The sequence below is a fragment of the Pogoniulus pusillus genome, chromosome 14 (genome assembly GCF_015220805.1).
Source record: "Pogoniulus pusillus isolate bPogPus1 chromosome 14, bPogPus1.pri, whole genome shotgun sequence".
Taxonomy (NCBI): Eukaryota; Metazoa; Chordata; class Aves; order Piciformes; family Lybiidae; genus Pogoniulus; species Pogoniulus pusillus.
Window position 1 is genome coordinate 5,547,934 of NC_087277.1, and position 23,453 is coordinate 5,571,386.

The 23,453-nt window shown below is 40.4% G+C and overlaps 1 protein-coding gene across 1 annotated transcript in view; it reads right to left on the bottom strand.

Moving 5' to 3' along the window:
- The window catches only part of CSMD3 (CUB and Sushi multiple domains 3), a 483,827-nt gene that overhangs the window by 282,397 nt on the left and 177,977 nt on the right, over positions 1–23,453 (bottom strand). Inside the window, exon 7 of the mRNA XM_064154172.1 lies at positions 1,562–1,870. Within this exon, the coding sequence (XP_064010242.1) occupies positions 1,562–1,870 (309 nt within the window). The remainder of the gene's footprint in view (positions 1–1,561; positions 1,871–23,453) is intronic.

Below are 23,453 nucleotides of genomic sequence, written 5' to 3' on the forward strand. Positions count from 1 at the left end.
TTAAACGCTGTCTGAAGAGACAGAATACATTTGTTTGGAATACAGTCTAGAACTGAGTCCAGCTTGTGCAGAACAAGTAATTCACTCATTATTCAAGAACTTCAATATCTCCTGATGGAAAATCTTACATGCAGCAATTGCTGTTTCTAAAGAACTAAACAGGTGTCTGACACACTCTGGACTTCCCTTATTTGGTGTTTATGTGCATATAAATGATGTATGATATTCCTACATCATCTTGGGTGTACATCTAATTATATTTCCTCTGGAAACTCAGCCTCATGCACAGCACAACCACAACCTGAATGCACAGAACTTACTATTCACACGCAGATCAGTGCCTTTTGTTTTCTTTTTTTCTCTTAATAGACTTTGTGTTCATGTGATGCCCCTAATTGTCCAGAACTTCCAAGGTCTGACAACACAAATGCTTGATACCAAGATATCTTGGGGACCAGCATTTCAAGGGACTGAACAGATTGCCAGGGAAGTGTGGGGTTGAGGAAGAGAGCGACCCACTCGGTTTTCAGTTGATGGCAGTCAAGCTACGGAAATTTACATTCAAAACCTCTAAACCTAGTGATTAGCCAAACAAACTTCACTTGACACAACACAGTGAAGGATGAACTGTCTTCCTGAGCCTTTCTGCACCTTGAAAGTTGGCTTTAGAAGAAAGGAATTTTCACCATTTTTTGTAGTACAGCAACAGCTGTAGGTTAATTATATCTTAACTATGAAGCAGTGAACCATTCATTTTCCATACTGTTCCATTTTTGCTTTTCACATGAGCTGACTAGTTTCTCTCTTCCCCCTTATGCCCTTTTTCAATCCTAAATTCTATGGAAGACATACTTCACATTAAAGATACTGCATCACTGTATTGATTTACTGCACTGTACTACTAACTATTGCATTAACATACTGCATTAGTACAACACATACTAAATTTGTGTTTCTTGATCTTCCAGTATTTTAAACATTATGTTGTGGTGGTGGTGGACAAAAGAAATAAGTGTTTAAATACATTTTGATAGAAAAAAGATTTACAGATGTTTTGAAAAATCAAAATGCTGCTAAGCCAAAATGCTGCTGAAATTTTAAGCACATGGGAAATGATTAAAATCAGATCACTGATTCTTTCAGAACAAAGCAGCTATTTATAAAGTATATTTTTAATGATTATAGCTAAGCACACATACAGAACAAATGCAGATTTTCATCACAGTTCTCTAAATTTTCATCAGACCTTATTTATACTACGCTTGGTAGAGATTATAAAGACATAAGCTATAAAGTAACATTTAAAAAAGGTTCTTATTTTTCTCTTTTGTCTTTTTGTAAATCAAATTAATTAAAATTACTACGACAACATTATTCTTAATTTCATTTTTCCATCTGGATGGCCCCCTAGAACTCAATTTAAAACAAACTTAATCCCTTTCCCATTTGGTTCAATTACATTTCTAAATTTCTACATGTACACCTTGACCTTTCACTTCTAATTTAGACAAAATATTTATTTCTGTAACTACATGGGCACAAGTAAAATAATATCCAATACCTCTATGAGTAACAACTGCAAGTTCTTTAGTTCTTTCTATCTGCTCAGCATTTCTTGGTCCTCTTCTTGTGCTTTGTAAATCTGCTTGATGGAGGGAGAGTGCTTCCTTGGAAGTGGCCGACTCCCAAATGGTTTTTCTTATATTCATAGCTTGCACTTGTTGCTCTTCAGGAGGTTGTCTATAGGTGGTCACTGCACTGGATACAGCAACATCAGCAGATGCACTAGCAACTGTAATAGCACCAGTTGTGTCCGCAATACGCTCCTCTAACTCACCAGTGGAGGCAGTTTTGATCAAAGTGGAAGAACCTGTGGGACACACAGTAGCACTGGATGCTAACTTTTTCTTTGCAATTGTGTTTTCCTGGTCAGCCTAAGAGATTAAGTTTCCCTCTGTTTAACACAGTAAAGACAGCTGACATAAAAAGAGGAAAGTTGATAGGCTTTATTTAAAAACTCAGAACACGTTTTAATGCTAGTGAACACTTTGCAAGTATAGTGGTGTTACACATTTAGTTTCATTTGTCCTCAAAAACTTTTGTGCCAGTCAGAACAGCAGCACATAATTTCCACCCCAGCAAATCCAGTCCTGAAATCAGCATGGCTAAAGCAAAACATTCAGCTGTATCATTAAAGAGACCCCATGTGCAGAAAAGTGATAAGCACCCTTTTGAGGAGTGAAAATAGCAGCATGTTATACCAACCTAGGCAGTAGCTGAAGCTTCTGTGCTCCAGCTGCCAATGACACTGCCAAATATGTTCATACACTTTAGTCTTGACAGGGCACTAAAAGTCTTTCAGACCTGATACAAAGCCAAGGGTCGATGGGTAGTAAATTATATGCATTTAAACAAAATATCTATGCATAATTTTCTACGCTTGATATTGAATAAATGCTGCATCTCTAATTCTTTTTTTTGTTCACTGATTCCTCTAACAGGTCATGTTATTTTACTCAAAAAAACTACCCACAAAGCTTTTGCTGATTAGAAAAGTGTCCATGCACTGCTTGTGAAAATATCAAGTTAATATTTCTAACTTGTCTAGTAGCTAAAATGTAGAAGCCACGTGGGGATTTTTAATATTTTATTAACCTTGTCATCCTTCCTCATTCTTCAGATTTGGCTGCAAATGTTTGGAAGCTATATCTCTCACCTGTAAGCATTCAGAGCATCTGACAAAGTAGTAATTTCATCTTGACTGGACGGAATAAATGACTGAGGAATGCATAATAAAATTATTAGTAATATAGCTAATGTACTATGTTATCTTTAAAGCATGGGTTTTGATTCCATAATAATGATTATGAGGTCTTTGAATAGTCAAGGAATAACATCCCCCACTTCTCTTTTTACTTCTGAGCTGTCCTCTCACAAAGATATTGAGACCTGTCTTGTAAGTGTAGAGAGTGACAACGACAGGATGGAAATAAACCAGAGCTTTTGCACTGTTAGATGAACCTGTAGCCTACAAAAATGGAAATCAGCCTCTCAGAGGAACTAAGCACTATATAGCACCTTTCATGTACACAGTATATCAAATCTCTTGACAGATTTATCCAATGCACTGCATAATAAAAAATGTAGAACAGATCCTAGTATCAGAAATATGTAGTCTTGCTAATAAAGTCTGGGGGTTTTACTACTACAGGGTGAAATGCTTTATTTGCAATGCTATTTAAAAATACTACCATAACTGAGTAGCAACAGATAATGTAGACAACTAATAAAGCTGCTGAGAGTAAGCTTTGGGTTTTTTTTTTGCTATCTTGTATTTACATTTCTGTTCTGCAGTACAACATTTCTAAATACAGTGGCAAAACTAAGCAATGTTAAAAGCATGAGGTAAGGTTTACGCCAGAGACGGAACCAAAAGCTGCTTACTATCCTATGATGACAGTGGTATAAGTAACTAAAATAGGCCCAGATTATGTTTTACTCTTTATTTCAGAATTAAAGAAGAAAATTGCAAAACATTGAAGAATATCAAAGGACTAGTGTAGTTATGATTCAGACTACAGTAAATTTTGACAGACTGGTATCAAGATTAAAACACAGAAAATACAAGTGCATGGTCAAGAGCTACTCTAAAACAGGATAATGTTAATCAAAACAAAGGAAACTTATTGCATGTTACATGACCACTATTATTAAAGCAAAAGCTATGCAGACATACCTTTATCATGCAACCACATGTACAAGAACACCTACTCCTAATATCAAGCTCATAGCAAAGTAGTACTCAGAATCTCAGTTATTTCCTAGAGCTTTTAAGAGGCACAGTACTTAAACCAAAAATAAGTTAAGAGAAAGTTCATCTCTAAGGAAAAAAAGCAAGAAAAACACAAACTTGCTTTAAAGTCTATACTGTACTATACTGCTTTGATACAGAGAAAACTTTAAAGCAAAACACCTAACTTCTTAGGCCCCCATATCCAATTACACTGCACAAAAAAAAAAAGACTCATTCAGAAGATGTGTGGTATGATTAACCTAGACACTAACACAAAATGAATGTTTTGAATATGCAATCTGGTAAGTATTAGTTACTGCATAGAATAAAGGCATTCATTTTTGCCTACATATCATTTGTGATCTGTAACAGTATGAAATTTGTCTTATTGTTCTATTAAAACAGGCTTAGACCAAACAAAATGCCTATATTGCATGGACAATGTACCATACTCTCCATTTCAACCACCTGCAGTCAAAGCTGACATTTCAACTTGTCAGAGATATACTGTTAAAAATTATTTATCAAAACCCCTCAAATCCTTACATATTAATTTTCCATAAGATTGTTTTTAGAAAAAGAAAAGCTTGCAACAAAATTGGTACAAGAAGAAAGGAAGATTGATTTCTGCTACTTAGATAAAGCTTACGCCAACAATTCACAGTCAACTGAACCAACTCGGAGGGAGGTAATCACTCAAATTCACAATCAGAACAGAAAAAATGTGAAGCTTGAGGAACTGCCAGGATGCACCATGGGAAGAAGCAATAAGGATGTGGAGCCAAGGACAACTAATTGTTGCTTAGGCACTGATTCACCAAGAAACTAAACCTGATCAGCCCGCATGAAAGCAGTCTGAGACCTAACAAACAGGACAACCATTTCTCTAAGTGACTCCCAGATGTAGAATAAATTAAAATCAGTAAAATCAATGACCTTTCACATGTCAAATTACATTGCTTAGGTGAGGTAAAATTTTAAGTGATATTTACAAGCAAAAAAAAAATCCAAGTATGTAGAAGTGGAAGGACATTGAGCTTTAGGGAGCTACTCAGTTCAGAAAACTCATCTGAATGAAACTGTACTCAAAAACTGTCATGACTACTAAGACCTTGTGTAATGCAAACATATGGGAGGCCCATAAGCCTTTCTATTTATACAGGAGTGGAGGTTGCTCCTGATTCCAAGATCATTTTTAGTAAAGGAAAAAGGCAAGAGCCTTTGACATTTGCCTGAGACAAAACTCCAAAAATAGATTAGGAATCTGTTCTAGATGCATACATTTTGCATACGCAATATGCCACAAGTGTACACAGGGTTCCTGTTGTAAACACGATAGCAAAGGAAATTTACCCAGATAAAGTGGAAGTTCTTGTGTAAATTAGTCTAATGGACTATCTCTTTACAAATAATCCCTGGGGGGGGGGGGGGGAAATATAGAGAAAATGGTGAGGGAAAAGCTATCTAGTACAGTGAAAAATGGTTTTATTGAATTATATTCATAGAATCATAGAATCAGCCAGGGTTGGAAGGGACCACAAGGATCATCTAGTTCAAACACTCCTGCAATGGGCAGGGACACCTCACACTAGATCGGGCTGTCTAGAACCTCATCCAGCCTGGCCTTACATGACTCTAGGGATGGGGTTTGCATCACCTCCCTGGGCAACGCATTCCAGGGTCTCACCAACCTCATGGTGAAGAACTTCTTAACATCTAGTCTGAATCTACCCATTTCCATCCTTGTTCCATTCCCCGTAGTCCTGTCACTACCTGACAGCCTCAAAAGTCCCTCCCCAGCTTTCTTGTAGGCCCCCTTCAGAACCTGGAAGGCCACAAGAAGGTCACCTCAGAGCCTTCTTCTCTCCAGACTGAACAGCCTCAACTCTTTCAGTCTCTCCTCACAGCAGAGGTGCTCCAGCCCTCTGATCATCCTCGTGGCCCTTCTCTGGACACCTTCCAGCACATCTATATCCCACATGTAATAGGGACTACAGAACTGGATGCAGTACTCCAGGTGGGGTCTCACCAGTGCAGAGTAGAGAGGGAGGATCACTTCCCTCACCCTGCTTGCCACAGTTGTCTTGATGCAGCCCGGGATCGGGTTGGGTTTCTGGGCTGCAAGAGCACACTGACAGCTCATATTGAGCTTCTCATACACCATCACCCTCATGCCCCTCTCCTCAGGGCTGGGCTGCTCTCCAGCCACTCCCTGCCCAGCCTATGTTGGTGCTTGGTATTGCTTTGACCAAGAGGCAGGACCTTGCACTTGGTCTTGTTGAACCTCATGAGGCTGGCTCATGCCCACATCTCCAGCCCATCCAGTTCCCGCTGGATGGCATCCCTTCCATCCAGCTGACACCCACACCACACAGCCTGGTGTTGTCAGCAAACTTGCTGAGAGTGCACTCAGTGCCACTGTCCATGTCACTGACAAAGACATTAAACAAGACTGGTGCCAGGACTGATTCCTAAGGGACTCCACTTGTCACTGGCCTCCAGTGGAACATGAAGCCATTGACAGCCACTATTTGCATGTGGTCATCAAACCAATTCTTTATCCATCTAGTGACCTATCCACCAAACCTATGTGTCACCAGCTTGGAGATCAGGATGTGATGCAGGACAGTGTCAAAGGCCTTGCTCAGGTCCAGGTCAATGCCATCAGTTGCTCACTCCTCATCTATGAATGTTGTGATCTTTTCATAGAAGGCCACCAGGTTTGTCAGGCAGGATTTGCGCTTGGTGAAGCCATGCTGATTGTACCCAATCACCTCTTCACTATTCCTCTGTCTCATTAGTGCCTCCAGGAGGATTTGCTCCATGATCCTACTGGGCACAGAGGTGACACTGACTGGCCTATAGTTCCCTGGTTCTTCCATCTTACCCGTTTTGAACATGGGGTATATGTTTCTCCTTTTCCAGTTACTGAGGATAGTTTTTCTTCCCTTTTAGAAGACTATGACTTGGGAAAGCTTCTTTTTCTAACAGGGCATGATAGATAAAAAAAAAAATCTGTTTTTTCTCTACAATCAGCATAGAAATTTAAAATGCATTCCTGGAAGTTGTAACTAATGTGCCAATATTAAAATTCAAATTTAACAACTTCTAGAAACTGTAGGTCTCAGAAAGTGTAGTCAGAGTAATTGATGTGTGTTGGGAAGCAGAATCAGAAAGATGCAATTCTTCTTACAGCTCTTAATTTGAATCTCTACACACTTTAGAAGTAAAATGTTTTGCTAACAAATTAATTTCAGACAAGACAATCTGAGGTTTATGTTCATTTTAGGACCATTGAGCTCTGTGCTATCTTATCAGGTTATGTTTAGTCCCAGATTAAGATGTAGATTTCAGCTGTGGCTGTTGTCTCCTCTTAAACCAGAATTGTTTTTGTCTTCCAGCTCCACAAGCTTCCACAAGAATATCAGTGATCAGCCAACATGCATTAACATGTGATTTAAGATTTACTTCTTTTTTTCCCATAAAATTAACATTATTTAATTGCCATTCTTTACTACAAGATATAACTGAGAAATACAGTTTAGCAGGATTTTAAGGAAAATCCATTAATTCAATAAATGACAGTGAGAAATCAGAAAATTACTATGCTTTCACATATTAACCACTGATTGGACTGAAGCAAACTATTCCCAGTGCAATGCACTTTTAAAATAAAGATTTGACATGAAGTATGTTATTGTAATTTCTGTTGTTGCAAGCCAGATATAATTCCACAGAAAAAGCACAGTCAGTAAAATCTGAGTGGCCACTAGCAAGGGTATGAAATGAATCTAAAGATGATCAATCTCCCTAAGCAATTTGCTTAAGTGCATGAGAGTTGTTCTTTATATCTTGTTTCAAAATTTCTTATTAGTCTCTCATCCCCACACCATGTTCCACTATAAAATGTTTGTCTGCCTTTTCAGTAACACCCTGGCAGTTGGGAGCTGCTATCAGCTTCCCTCTCTTTACCAGGATGGAAAAGTCTAGATGTCTCAGCCGCTCCTTACAAGGCAAGTCATAGAATCATAGAATCAACCAGGTTGGAAGAGATCTCCAGGATCATATTGGCCAACTTAGTACCCAGCCCTAGTCAACCAACTAGACCATGACACTAAGTGCCTCAGTCTTTTCTTCAACACCTCCAGGGATGGTGACTCCACCACCTCCCTGGGTAGCCCATTCCAATGCCAATCACTCTCTCTGGCAAGAATTTCCTCCTAACATCCAGCCTAGACCTCCCCTGGCACAACTTGAGACTGAGTCTCTTTGTTCTATTGCTGCTTGCCTGGCAGAAGAGCCCAACCCCACCTGGCTACAGCCTCCCTTCAGGTAGTTGTAGACAGCAATGAGGTCACCCAGGGTGACCCTCAGCCTCTCCTCAGAGGACTATGTTCCAGGCCTCTCGCAGCTTCATTTCCCTTCTCTGGACACATTCCAGTATCTCAACATCTCTCTTGAATTAAGGGCCTCAGAACTGGACACAACACTCAAGGTGTGGCCTGAACAGAGTTGAGTACAGAGGAAGAATAACCTCCGTTGTCCTACTGGCCACGCAGTTCCTGATACAGGCCAGGATGCCTCCATCACTCCAGCCACCTTAGTGGCCCTCCACTGAACATGCTCTGGCAAAGAAAACATCTTTCCTGACATGGAGCTTAAAGCTTTGTTTTTCCAGCCATGGTGACAGGAACACTGAATAAAGCACAGTAACCCTTTCCTTTGGTCTATTGACTATCTGCACTTTGTACTGAACTCTAGGTAGAGTATGGCCCATTTACGAATATCCCCTAAGTTGACGTGTTTTCAACTTGAGCTGTAGAAGAGCAGAAGAAAAGTGGCAAATTGTTCATAAGAACAAAAAAATAGGATCCCAGGCTACTGTTCAGCAGCTATTCTAATTCATCATAATTAATTTTGCCTCCTTCTGTTTTCATATTGTCCATAATTCACATGAATTGATTGAGAACTTTATTTTTTATTCCTTCTTGGTACTAGAAGGCAACTCTTTCCATTAGTGCATTCTCTTATGTATTTGTTTGCTTGTTTCTCTCTTACTCAAACTCTCTATTGTTATTCCTACTCTTTCTTTTCATCTTTTATATTAATTTTAAGTACAAAGCAACTCGAGGAGTAAAACGTACCAGAACAATTGGAAAATAACAATCAGGCATTGGCCAGGAATTTTCAGATACAAGAGATACAGACATATGTTATCTTTAAGTAGATGCAAATGAATGTATCTACTGTTTCCCAGATGTTTCTCTCAGTGATCATTTGACTTCTAAGTAGATACTGAATATAGGGTAAATTTATGTATCTTAATTTTACAAAAGTGATTAATCTTAAAATCTGAATTTCTATCTAGACAGAATCATTCTTCTAGTTTTTGACACCAGAGAAATGCTAAATACCTTAGCAAGATTCTCACCTCTACCAGACTCAAAACATAGAAAAAAAGTGATAGTTTTTTTATTCCAGCAACATATGTTCAACAAGAACAATATGAAAATGAGCAACATGGGCACATCTATGGATACTCTTGTCATCTGGTATAACTTGAGTGAAAAACATTCTGAAAGGCCTATTGCTTTTAATGAAACAGAAATAAACCCAAACGTTTACACAAATCACACAATCATAGAATTAACCAGGTTGGAAAAGACCTCCGAGATTGCCAAGACCAATCTATCACCTAAGCCTTCCAGTTAACTAAACCACGGCACTAAGTGGCTCATTCAGCCTCCTTTTAAACACCTCCAGGGACAGTGACTCCACCACCTCCCTGGTCAGCCCTTTCCAATGCCAATCACTCTCTCTGCCAACAACTTCCTCCTAACATCCAGCCTAGACCTCCCCTGGCATGACTTGAGACTGTGTCCCCTTGTTCTGTGGCTGCTTGCCTGGGACAAGAGACCAACCCCATCTGGCTACAGCCTCCCTTCAGGTACTTGTAGACAGCAATGAGGTCACTCCTGAACCTTCTCTCTTCCAGGCTGCACACCCCCAGCTCCATCAGCCTCTTCTCAGAGGGCTGTGCTCCAGGCACCTCACCAGCTTCATTGCCCTTCTCTGGACACATTCCAGTACCTCAACAGCTCTCTTGAACTGAGGGGACCAGAACTGGACACAGCTCTAAAGGTGTGGCCTGACCAGTGCTGAGTACAGGGGCAGAATAACCTCCCTTGTCCTACTGGCCACACTGTTCCTGATACAGGCCAGGATGACATTGGCTCTCATGGCCATCTGGGCACACTGCTGGCTCATGGGATTTTAATGACTGGATTTTGGACAGGTTTGGAAAGCTGCTTCTGAGATCAAGTAGAAGAATCAAGAAAGAACAGAGAAACTATTACAAGTTTAATTTATTGCTGGTATGTGTGCTATAACCACTTTTTGAGAAAAAAAAACACCAAATAACACACAACCAACCAACAAAAAAAAAGAAAAGGCAAAACAAGCAAAGAAAGAAAACAAAAATCACACACACAAAAACCAACCAAATGAAAAACCAAGAAAAAAATACCGAAACCAAACAAAAAGAGTTCAAATCAACTTATAGGCTGGATATTAGGAAGAAGTTCTTCACAGAGAGAGTGATTTACCATTGGAATGGGCTGCCCAGGGAGGTGGTGGAGGCACCGTCCCTGGGGGTCTTCAAGAAAAGCCTGGATGAGGCACTTAGTGCCATGGTCTAGTTGATTGGATAGGGCTGAGTGATAGGTTGGACTGGCTGATCTTGGAGGTCTCTTCCAACCTGGTTGATTCTATGATTCTATGATAAAATCTCGTATGTACCTTTTCAATAGCTGCTTTGATTTGAAAATATCATGGACGTTTAATCAGAGCTTTCTGTTGGACTGGATGATCTTGGAGGTCTCTTCCAACCTGGTTGATTCTATGATTCTATGATTCTAATTCTGTTTCTTGTCTTCACCTTATCCCTGTCATCATATTGTAGTACTCTTATTTCTTACCAACAAAATTAAAATTCATGCTGTTCTTTTAAGTGTCAGAAAGATATTAAAATTAGTAGCCTAATAGGTGTTCAGTGCTGTAAAAAAGTAAAAGAGCATAAAATAGCATGTATCACTCAAATACACTGTGTCAGATAGCACAATATTGCTGAAGCTGGAACTACATACTGACATGACTTTGACACCTTTTTTTCCAGTGAAGTCCAGATAGATGGAAAAATAATGAATGATAAAGCCATAATAATCATCTTTCTTTTAATATGAAAAAATGAAACAACAAAATTTTACATCATTTCTTGCAAATATCTAGGTCAGGTATGTAATGTTTACCCCAAATAGCCTAAATGCCCAAAGTTCCTCTTCTAAATCCAGTGTTAGGCATCAAGGAGTTAACACAAATTTATCACTAACAATTACTAAAGTATTTTAAGACTCAAAAACTGATCAAATGTATTAATCTTCCTTACAGGGAAGATTATTTTAAGACCTAGTAATGTTTTTTTCTTTATTTTTAAGCAGATTAGTACTTCACAGTATCACAGTATCATCAGGGTTGGAAGAGACCTCACAAATCATCAAGTCCAACCCTTTACCACAGAGCTCAAGGCTAGACCATGGTACCAAGTGCCACATCCAATCCTGCCTTGAACAGCCCCAGGGACGGCGACTCCACCACCTCCCTGGGCAGCCCATTCCAGTAGCCAATGACTCTCTCAGTGAAGAACTTTCTCCTCACCTCAAGCCTAAATTTCCCCTGGTGCAGCCTGAGGCTGTGTCCTCTCGTTCTGGTGCTGGCCATCTGAGAGAAGAGAGCAACCTCCTCCTGGCCACAACCACCCCTCAGGTAGTTGTAGACAGCAATAAGGTCACCCCTGAGCCTCCTCTTCTACTTCTTCTTCTCAGAATGACTGTTCATTTACTAGCCAAGTGGCAAAGACCAGCTTGCAGAAAAACTAACTATATTCACTGCATAGGAAAGAATGTAGCCCTTAATATATAACCACATTTTACATTTACCTGTGTCTAGCAAAATTGCAAGATAATGATATAGAAATTCTGAAGACTGTAGCTTAATAAGTATAACTTTGCCATTAGTAATACAAGGAATCGTTTTGACCCTGTGCAGGCTTGCCTTGGCCTGAGGTTGTTTTGATAATTTGTTGTGGTCAAGTATTCCCTGACCTGTTTGCACTTGGGGATGCTGTACTCTGAGAATACTGCATACAGTAAAGCCATGATAGAGCTACATAATCACTGTATAACAAGCAACAGCCTTTACTGAAGAACAATGACAAAGAAGCAGCCTGTGTTAAGAAAACATGTATATATTTATACACATCTAACATAGAGCAGTCTTCAGTACCTAAGGGGTCCTACAAGAAAGCTGGAAAGGGATGTTTAAGGGATGTAGTGACAGGACCAGGGCTTTAAAATGAAAGAAGGTAGATTCACAGATTCATATGAGCTGTAAGGAAGACACTCTTCACTGAGAGAGTGGTGAGACACTGGAACAAGTTGCCCAAAAAGGTTGTGACTGAATCTTCCCTGGAAGTGTTCAAAACCAGGCTGAAAGGGGCTTTGAGCAAGCTTGTTTAGTGAAAGGTGTCCCTGCCCATGCCAAGGGGGTTTGAGAATAGATGACCTTTAAGGTTCTTTCCAACTCAAATCATTCTATCATTCTATGATAAAGAGAAACATTTGAAGTCCCAAGACTGAAGCAGCAGCCTGCCTCCATCCTATCACCACCATGAATATAAATTCCCTAGCTCAGGAATAAGCAAAAGAAAATAAGACAAAAGAAAAACAGTGGAGAGTAGGAAGGCAGCTCTTAAATTTTCTAGTGTAGTATTATTGAAGCTTTTTAATACTGTATAATTTAGACTACTAGACTGATAAAACTTTAATTAGAATAATAATAGATTATTAACTTCATAAAAAATTTCTTCCCTTATTCCATAAAAAAAGATTCTGCATCCCATATTATACAAGTGCATTACAATCTGGAAAACTTCAGATCTGAATTAATATTTCTATGTATCTTATATCACTGTGCAAGTCCTGTTCAAAGGCCTATTAGACTCTGAGGGCTGTAGTGGCTCTAGGCAGCACTGGCCTGTATCCTTGGGCCTCCAGGGGTCCAGGATCTGTAGTCTGGAATCATCAATCGCTGCCTCAGTGATGACAGCAGTGCTGAACTCCACCCTACCCCCCTCCCAAAGACCTGTCCTGCTCATCCATGGGGCTAATGCATCTGCCTGAATGTGTTCTGTTCCTCTTCCCATGGAGGAGTCTGATGCCCAGGGCTGGATATGCCTCCATCTGCCTCCCACCTTTCCTTGCTCCGTTAGGCAGTGACATCAGCACTGGCTGTGATGCACTGCACTGGAAGCACCCACACAGATTCCCTCTGGCCTCCAGCTCACCAAGGAGGCATCAGAAACACAGGATGTCAGGGGCTGGAAGGGACCTCAAAAGCTCATCCAGTCTAACTCCCCAGCCAGAGCAGGATCACTCACAGCAGATCACACAGAAGGGTTTTGAATATCTCCAGAGAAGGAGGTTCCACAACTCCCCTGGGAAATCTGTTCCAGAGCTCTGTCACCCTTGCAGTGAAAAAAAAATCTTTCTCATGTTTAAATGAAACTTCCTATGCCTCAGCTTCCACCCATTGTCCCTTGTCCTGTCATTGGGCATCACTGAGCAGATCCTGGCTCCAGCCTCCTGGCACTCACGTTTACATATTTCTAACCACTGATGAGGTCACCTCTCAGTCTCCTCTTCAAGCAGCACAGACTCAGCTCCCTAAGCCTCTCCTCATAAGAGAGATGTTCCATTCCCTTCATCACCTTTGTGTCTCTGCGCTGAACTGTCTCAAGCGGTTCTATGTCCCTATTAAACTGTGGGGCCCAAAAAACTCAGCCCTCTGACAATTACTGCCTTAACCACTCTGAAAAATATGGCTAAAAATGAAAAAAAAAAAAAAAAAGCATTAATAAGATATTCTCTTCTCACTCAGAACAAATAAATGAGGTTAGTGTCTAAATAGAGTAAATGCCGATTATAAAGTAATGCAAAGGTGAACTATTTATAAATGAAACTTTACCATTTTTTACTTTGTGATTCTAGCTAAAAGGTCAAGATGGGCTAAAAAAATACTTTTAAAGAAAGGTCAGATCCTAAGTGAAAACAAATCTCTGGGAAGGAAGACTCTTCTTTCACTATACCCACTGATTCAAAGTCCACTTAGACATTACCAAGAAAAAGCTACTCCTGCAGATTACATGTTGACAGCATAAAGTAGGCAGTAAGTGAACTTTTAAGCTATGAAGCAGGTATCCAGTGCAAAACAAGAGCTTTGCCTCAGGAAAAGCTTCCCAGTGAGCTGCACCCAGTGATTCACTAATCAACAATTTCAAGATGCATTGAACTAAATGCTTACACATTAAAATAAAAGTCAAAAATATTCTTAATTGTTACCTAGGCATTGCCTTAATGAGGATTTCAAGCAATTCTGCTCCACAGTGCAATGACAGTAATGAGAGGCTTCCCTTTCAACAGCCAATATGGTTACTAATATCCAAGACAGTTTCTGCAAGCATCTTTCCTCAGCAGTGTACAGTTCATTATGTCATACACAGACACAAGAGAAAGCCATGCTGACACATCAAATACGTAATTTGATTTATAAGAAGGGCAACAGGGGTCAGATACTTCTTACATTCCTTATCTGGTACAATCCAAAGAGGTCATAGACTCATAGAATGTTGGAAGGGAACTCAAAGATCATCTAGTTCCAACTACCTGCCATAGACAGGGACACCTCCCACTAGAAGAGGTCGCTCAAGGCTTCACCCAACCTGGCCTTGAACACTTCCAGGGAGGGAGCAGCCACAATCTCCCTGGGCAACGCAACCTGTGCCAGTGTCTCACCACCCTCACTGTCAAGAACTTCTTCCTAACATCTAGTTTGAATCTCTCCTCTGCCAGTTTAAACCCATTACTTCTCATCCTGTCATCACAAGACCTTGTAAATAGTCCCTCTCCAACACTCCTGTAGGCCCCTTTGAGATACTGAAAGGCCACTACATGGTCAAACATGAGAATATTGGTTTCTCAGCACATATGAACACTTCACACCTTCACAAAGTCAGAATGCACCCCTGGAGACACTGTAGTCTAAAAGCTAAAAGCAGTGTCAATTAAAGCAGGTTGCTCAGAATAGTTCCCACTTCAAGTCCTGTCTAGACCTCTACAGAGACTCTCACAACTCTCCTGGGAAACTTCTTCCACTTTTCTGATCACGTGTACAGGAAAAAGGTTTCTTCTGTCTAAACAATTTTCCAAATCTGTGCCTCCTATCACTTATCCTTTCTTTTGGGCACCGCTCAGAATAGTCCGGCTCCATCTTCAACCCTCTCTCTCATCAGCTATTTACACACACATGCACCAACATTCTTATTTCTTTAAAACAAATATTGATCTGCTGAAGTTTCAGGAAAACTTAAGATTCTTTCAAACAGGGTATTTTTTGAAGCGCACATTTGAACCAGAAATTTAGGACAATATACATTGTACACTTTATTCACTTTTTTTTTCTTCCCCTTTTCTTATGAAAATACCCTAGTCTCAAGTGTACCTGGCTCCTGTGAAAATCATTTTTGGACACAAGGTCTGGAGGTCAGCTTATTATTTTGTTCTCAAAAAAACCCCAACAAAGGTGACACTGGAAAAAAACAAAACTAAGATCATATGTCATCATTTTCATCCCAAATAATACTACACCCAAAACCTCAATTTGTTCTAATTTATTAATATTTTGTTAAGTTTTTTGAAATAGTAAAATAATCTTTCAAGCCATTCAGCTTCTTCAAATTATTTGAAATATCTCCTTTATCCAGAGGAAAGACATTTAGATTCCTGGACTCAATCACATGATTTGGTGCCATGGTCTAGCCTTGAGCTCTGTGGTAAAGGGTTGGACTTGGTGATCTATGAGGTCTCTTCCAACCTTGGTGATACTGTGATACTGTGATTTAATCTTCTATGCAAAAATGGAAATTCAGTATCCATCCTCAAGTTATTTGAAATGTCCCCTTTACCCAAATCAAGGGTATATATGGATTCCTGGACTGAATCACAAAACCCATTGTTCCATGCAAAAATGAAATTCAATATTTTTCACAGAATTTGCCAGATTCATGCCAAACCCCAAAGCTCTCTGACTTTTTGTTTTGAGGAAATCTGCCTTCAGCAATTTCTTTGCCTCCATTAAAACAAACAATAACCCACCCCCAAAGCACTAACTACATTAGAAGACAATTCCACATCTTTTGATCATGAAGACTACCACACAGGTTTTGGTAAGCAAAACTAGAATGGAGTTTTCAGACAAAAATAAGAATAGAAGCCAGAAATTGAGACTGGCATTAAGGCAGATTACTTTGAAAAAGAAAAAAAAAGAAAGAACAGATAGTAGCCTGTAAAATCAGAAGCTTGAAATGCTCTTTACATCAGACATTAATTTGTTGTAATAGAGTGTGGGATGCTTTCCACTTTAGTGACAGCAGAAAAAGATTTAGAGACATTGTGCAGAATTTTTAGTATATTTTCCTTATTATAGAAAAATATGAATTAAAAGCTGAGACTGCACTGAACTTAGGTTGTTTCTGAATGTAGTTTTCTTCAAAGAGAAAGGCTGCATATGAGGAAAAGGAAGGTTTTTTTTAAACTCAAACAATGAGTCATGCTACATTTCAAATGAAGATACTTATTCAAGAGCACTGATATTAAACCCAGGATCAGACATTCAACAACAAGATACTGCAGAGAACATGAGTTACTCCCATGTGTTTGCCTCTGAATCTTGCTGAGATGAGAAAATGACAGTTAAAGAAAATACCTGAAATCCAAATCAATGGACTAAATTTACAGCATTTTAAAGGTCCACCACTGACAAAATAAGACATAAAAGAAAGCAGGAGGCTTTGAATACAGGTATTCAAGGCTCTTTGAGCCATCATAAGTACTAAAACATGATTATTCCCTAAACCTTCTCCTGTGTGACTGGCGATAATTCCCAATTTTGCATCAATAGGTTATGCAATAATTAATATTTTTTTTGATGCAAAGGATCAACCAGGTTGGAAGAAACCTCCAAGATCATCCAGACCAACCTATCATGCAGCCCTAGCCAATCAACTAGACCATGGCATTAAGTGCCCACTCAGCCTTTTCTTGAACACCTCAAGGAACAGTGACTCCACCACCTCCCTGGGCAGTACATACTTTGCAGTATATAAAATTTCATAACCACTAAGGATGTCAAATTCTAACAATCTGAAATAACTATCACTGAAGTTTTATTTGGATTAATACCAGAAAAAAAGAAAAACTAAACTGAAAATATGCCTAAAACTAGTTTCCTATCTGCATGAGGCACTTAGTGCCATGGTCTAGTTGACTGGATAGGGTTGGGGGATAGGTTGGACTGGATGATCTTGGAGGTCTCTTCCAACCTGGTTGATTCTGTGATTCCTATATAAAAGCAACTCACATAAATCATTCTCAAATCATAGCACTATGTAAAATTATCTTCAGAAAAGTCTTTAAATCCATACTTGGAGCAGAATTCTCCATAATTATTTATGAAATCTCATTATAAATTACAATATTTGGTTCTTTGCATCTTTCCTATGAAAATCATCTACTCAATAGAACTTGAAGTAAAGACCAATTCAGTACATTTTCTCTTCTACAGAGGAGATGGAATTACCTACAGTCAGTAGTACATAAAACTTTAGCATTTGCTCTTTTCTAAATGATGACAAAAATGTGTAAAGGAATCAAATATATTAGAATCTTTGAAAGTACCTAAAGTATTAGAGATTTTTCTTTAGGATAACTGTTAAATTAAGAATCCTCACCCACAAAAATAATGTAAAATATGGTAAGGACACCTTATTAAGGTCACCCCTGAGCCTCCTCTTCTCCAGGCTAAACAACCCCAGCTTCCTCAGCCTCTCCTCATAGCTCTGTGTTCCAGGCCTCTCAGCAGCTTTGTGGCCCTTTTAATATTTATTATTAATACTTATTTCAAAAGCAATTACAATCTGTCATCTCAAACACTAGCACAGTCTGCCACATTTTCATATTTAACATAAGTTCTATTGACTTTTAAAAATAATTTGATCTTACTTGAAGTAGAAGAAAGCAAATTAAAAGTTTAGAAACAGCTCTTGCTAGGTCTGTATACAATATCAGAAGTAATTAACTAATTGCCAGTGATGTTGTTATTAAAACCTAAACTGGGAGAATTTTAAACATAAGCTCTTCAAAATGAAAGAGGTTTAATAAAATGCAGCATTTTTTCTCCTCTTTGACTTGACTGTCATTCTGAGCACTGTCATTGTGTAGGTGTATTGATGTTAATGAAAGACATCTCAAGAGCATAAAGGTGAAGGATCCTCTTTTCAGAAGGTATAGCTCAGTATAAGATAAAGCACAGCTAAAAGAACCATGAGTGTCAAAATCCACCAAAAAAAAAAAAAATTCCTTATATTGTCACAGAAGTAAAGTTCTTCTCATGCCCTAAGGGGAAAAAGTAATAATTTACTAAGAAGCTCTGTTAATTTTGTTGTATTCTCTGAAAAGAAGATTCCTCTATCCGTTGCAGAATCGGGGCTGTTTTCACAATACAGGTTTAGGGCCTGAAAAGTCACTGATTTATAAATTCTCTGAAAATAATAAAGTCTATCATCAGTCAAATAATTTACCAATACAACCAGTAAATTTATTTATACTAAGCAGACACAGCCACAGCCTTTAAGTAGCAGACATCTACAGAGGTGATCCAAGTAATGCACATCTTAATTTTCCCCAGGGAATCTCCAGATCATGAGTGTGCTGGTAGTAAAAAGCCATCTCAGTAAGTAGTCACATTATGTGGATTAAGACATCTCCATTGGTATGTCTACAGTTGCATAAGGTATGTAAACTATTCTATGTATTGCTTATTGTATATATATTCTAATAAGTGGAAATTTATTAGAATATATATACTCTAATAGTCAGTGTAGTCAGATAAATGTGATGTAATTCATTTTAGGTTGGACTGGATGATCTTGGAGGTCTCTTCCAACCTGGCTGATTCTATGATCTTAAAGTACACACCTTGGACAGGACATAAGAGCTGCCTGAATGCTGCTTGCTTTCATTCCAGTTGTTCTTCCCTCTCACCTAGTTTCTGTGCCAGAACAGCATGGTCTCTTGTAAATTCTTATTTGACAATACCATGCAGACATCTTATTTACAGTAGAGCATCTCTCCACTCAGTCCCTATCATGTCGTCAGCTGAACCACTGTGACTTGCACTGGCAAGATTAGTTAAGTATGGAGAAGATTCAGTTGCCCATACATAATTTGGGTTGGTGTAGGTTTGCTACTTCACAGCATACTGCTTTGCAACACCTCGGAGTGTCTGCCATAAGAGCCTCTGCAGTTCTGCTACTGTCATTAGAATATCTTGGATACCTTGGGTGATTTCACACATCAATGCATATATATTCACGTGTAGGTGACCTCTGTCCCACAGCTCCCCAGATTTAAATGGGTATTTAGACAGCTATATGCGTCTAAACTATAGTAAACCTCTACACTTTGGTGTCTTGGAGCTAAATCTCACCTAAGACTTCATTATGACAGCTGATTCACAGGCTCACCAGATCTTAGAGGTTGAAAGTGACCCAAGGAGATCATGAGTCCAACCCCCCTGCCAGAGCAACAGTACTGTGCATTGTTTGTTGCAACAGTTTGTCATTCACAGAATGACAGAATTATTGATGATGCAATAGACCCCTGAGTTCACCAAGTCCAGCCTAACACCACCATATCAACCAGACCATGTCACTAAGTGCAACATCCAATCTCCTTAAACGCTTCCAGGGATGGCAATTCCACCACCTCCTTGGGCAGTCTATTCCAGTGTCTAATTACCCTTTTTATGATCTAATGCTTCGTAACATCTAACCTAAACCTCCTCTGGCACAGCTTCAGACCTTGACCTCTCATTTTGTCACAAGTTGCCTGCCTCACCTTACTACAACTTCCCTTCAAGTGGCTGCAGAATGTGATAAGGTCCCCCCTGAGTCTTCTCTTCTTTAGGCTGAACAACCCCAGCTCCCTGAGCCTCTCCTCAGAAGACTTTCCCTCCAGTGCCTTCACCAGTCTCATCACATTCATTCTGCTTAAATTGCTAGACATTCTGGAAAAGCGATACAGACAGTTGTTCCCCTCTGGAAATGCTCTTCATGATGTTCTGCTTAGTACCATTTGCTTTTGTTCTTTACCTGATTACTAATAGCTTAAAATTCTGCAAGATAAAAACAATTAAAAGAAAAAAATCCAAGAAAAGTCTAACTCCAGGAACAATTTCTGAATGAAGATTCATTTCTATTCATATACAAAAGAACAGAAGCAAAAAGAAAAGAACAATGGAATATAAATCAGAGGAAAAAAAAGACTTTTCAACATCTCTTCTATTCACATTGCATCACAAGCTGGTAGTGCTGGCATTTAAGTAATTTCACCTCTACATAGTTGGCTGTCAAGTATTAAGCAGAGTAACCTTTTTCATGATTGTCAATATAGCTTGACAGCTAAATTTCATTTTGTTCTGAAAAGCTCGTGGATGTACTTCATCTCTTCACCTGTATTTTTCTATAAGCAGTGATTCTTAATGGAAAGGAAATCCAATTGTGCACTCAATCGATGCAATTCTGTGCATACTGGAAGCGTTTGTTTCTACATAGATTAAACAGAAGTAAAGGAAAGGTGCAAGGAGTCAGAGAATCACAGAATTGCCAGAGTTGGAAGGAACCTCGAAGATCATCCAGTTCCAACTGTCTTGCCTTGGGCAGGGACAACTCACAGTAGATCAGGAAGCAAAAGCAGTTAAGGAATTGACCTCACAAATGAAATAAATAGGAAGTAGAGGGCTACTACTGAAACCTTCTGCCTGGGGTCCAGTGACCATGAAATTATAGAGTTTTCAATACATGGAGAAACCAGGAGGGGCATCAACAGAACCTCCACACTGGACTTCCGAAGGGCAGACTTCAGCCTATTTAAGGAACTAATTCAGAAAGTTCCTTGGGAAATAGCCCTGAGAAACAAAGGGGTCCAGGAAGGTTGGAGCTGCTTCAAGAAAGAACTCCTGCAGGCACAGGAGCAGGCAGTGCCACTGAGCCGGAAGATGAGCCGACGAGGGAGGCAGCCAGGCTGGATGGGCAGGGAGCTGCTGAAGGAATTAAAGATTAAAAAGAGAGTGTATCACCTTTGGAAGAGAGGGGAGGTGTCCCAGGAGAAGTTCAAGGAGGTTGCTAGGTCTTGTAGAGGAAAAATTAGAGAGGCAAAAGCCCACTTGGAGCTCAGGCTGGCCACGGCTGCCAAGGAAAATAAAAAGTGTTTCTTTAAATATATGAATGGCAAGAGAAGGGCCAAGGACAACCTCCAGTCCTTGTTAGATAGAGAGGGGAACATAGTGACAAAGGATGAGGAAAAGGCAGAGGTGCTTAACACCTTCTTTGCCTCAATCTTCACTAGTGGGACAGGTTGTCTCCAGGACAGCTGGACTCCTGAAGCGGTGGATGGAGTCAGGGACCAGTACAGTCCTCCTATAATCCATGAGGAAGCAGTAAGGGACCTGCTGCGTCATTTGGGTCCTCACAAGTCCATGGGACCGGATGGGATCCACCCTAGGGTGCTGAGAGAGCTGGCAGCTGAGCTGGCCAAGCCACTCTCCATCATTTATAAGCAGTCCTGGCTCACTGGAGAGGTCCCTGAAGACTGGAAGCTGGCCAATGTGATTCCCATACACAAGAAGGGTCGTAAGGAGGAGCCAGAAAACTACAGACCTGTGAGCCTGACCTCAGTGCCAGGCAAGGTCACGGAACAGGTCATCTTGGGTGCCATCACAAAGCACCTACAGGATAGCCAAGGGATCAGGCCCAGCCAGCATGGGTTTAGGAAGGGCAGGTCCTGCCTCACCAACCTGATCTCCTTTTATGATCAGGTTACCCGCCTGGTGAATGTGGGGAAGGCTGTGGATGTAGTCTACTTGGACTTCAGCAAAGCCTTTGACACTGTCTGCCACAAGAAGCTCCTGGCCAAGCTGGCAGCTCATGGTTTCGACAGATTCACTTTGTGCTGGATCAAGAACTGTCTGGATGGCAGAGCTCAGAGAGTGGTGGTGAATGGTGCCACATCCAGCTGGCAGCCAGTCACTAGTGGTGTTCCCCAAGGATCAGTGCTGGGCCCAGTCCTGTTCAATATCTTTATTGATGATCTGGATGAGGGCATTGAGTCCAGCATCAGTAAGTTTGCAGATGACACCAAGCTAGGAGCAGGTGTTGATCTGTTGGAAGGTAGGAGAGCCCTGCAGAGGGACCTGGACAGGCTGGATGGGTGGGCAGAGGCCAATGGGATGAGATTTAACAAGGCCAAGTGCAGGGTTCTGCACTTCGGCCACAATAACCCCAAGCAGCACTACAGGCTGGGGACTGAGTGGCTGAGAGCAGCCAGGAGGAAAGGGACCTGGGGGTACTGATAGATAGTAAGTTGAAGATGAGCCAGCAGTGTGCCCAGGTGGCCAAGAGAGCCAATGGCATCCTGGCCTGCATCAGGAACAGTATGGCCAGTAGGACAAGGGAGGTTATTCTTCCCCTGTACTCAGCACTGCTCAGGCCACACCTTGAGTACTGTGTCCAGTTCTGGGCACTCAATTCAAGAAAGATGTTGAGGTGCTGGAACATGTCCAGAGAAGGGCAACGAAGCTGGTGAGGGGCCTGGAGCACAAATCCTATGAGGAGAGGCTGAGGGAGCTGGGCCTGTTTAGCCTGGAGAAGAGGAGGCTCAGGGGTGATCTTATTACTGTCTACAACTACCTGAAGGGACATTGTAGCCAGGTGGGGGTTGGCCTCTTCTCCCAGGTAACCAGCAATAGAACAAGGGGACACAGTCTCAAGTTGTGCCAGGGTAGGTATAGGCTGGATGTTAGGAAGAAGTTCTTCACAGAGAGAGTGATTTCCCATTGGAATGGGCTGCCCAGGGAGGTGGTGGAGGCACCGTCCCTGGGGGTCTTCAAGAAAAGCCTGGCTGAGGCACTTAGTGCCATGGTCTGGTTGACTGGATAGGGCTGCGTGATAGGTTGAACTGGATGATCTTGGAGGTCTCTTCCAACCTGGTTGATTCTATGTTAAATGTTAAATAACTGATGGACTGCAAAGAGCAACTAACAGAAAGCAGTAAGAAAAAGGAAATTTTACAGGAACTGCAAATGGAGTAAAAAAGCACAACCAATTTTAGAAACAGAAAAAGAAAAAGGACTACCACTGCCAAGAAACACTGAAGCAGCAGCTTCACAAAAATCCAAAGAAGCTTTGGTTCTACTTCAGCCAACAGCTTCTAATTCAAAAGGAGCATTAACAAAGCAATAAAGACAGAAAATATCAAAGCAAAGAACTCATTGAATAGAAAAGTGCTGAAGCATAGGTGATTGGCTAAGCCAGGATAAATGTCTCGGTTATGACACCACAGCCTCGGCAGGGAAACATTTTGACTCTCTTCTACTTGACAGACATCATTGATTATCTGTTAAATATTGTATACCTCAATATTTTTTTCATCAA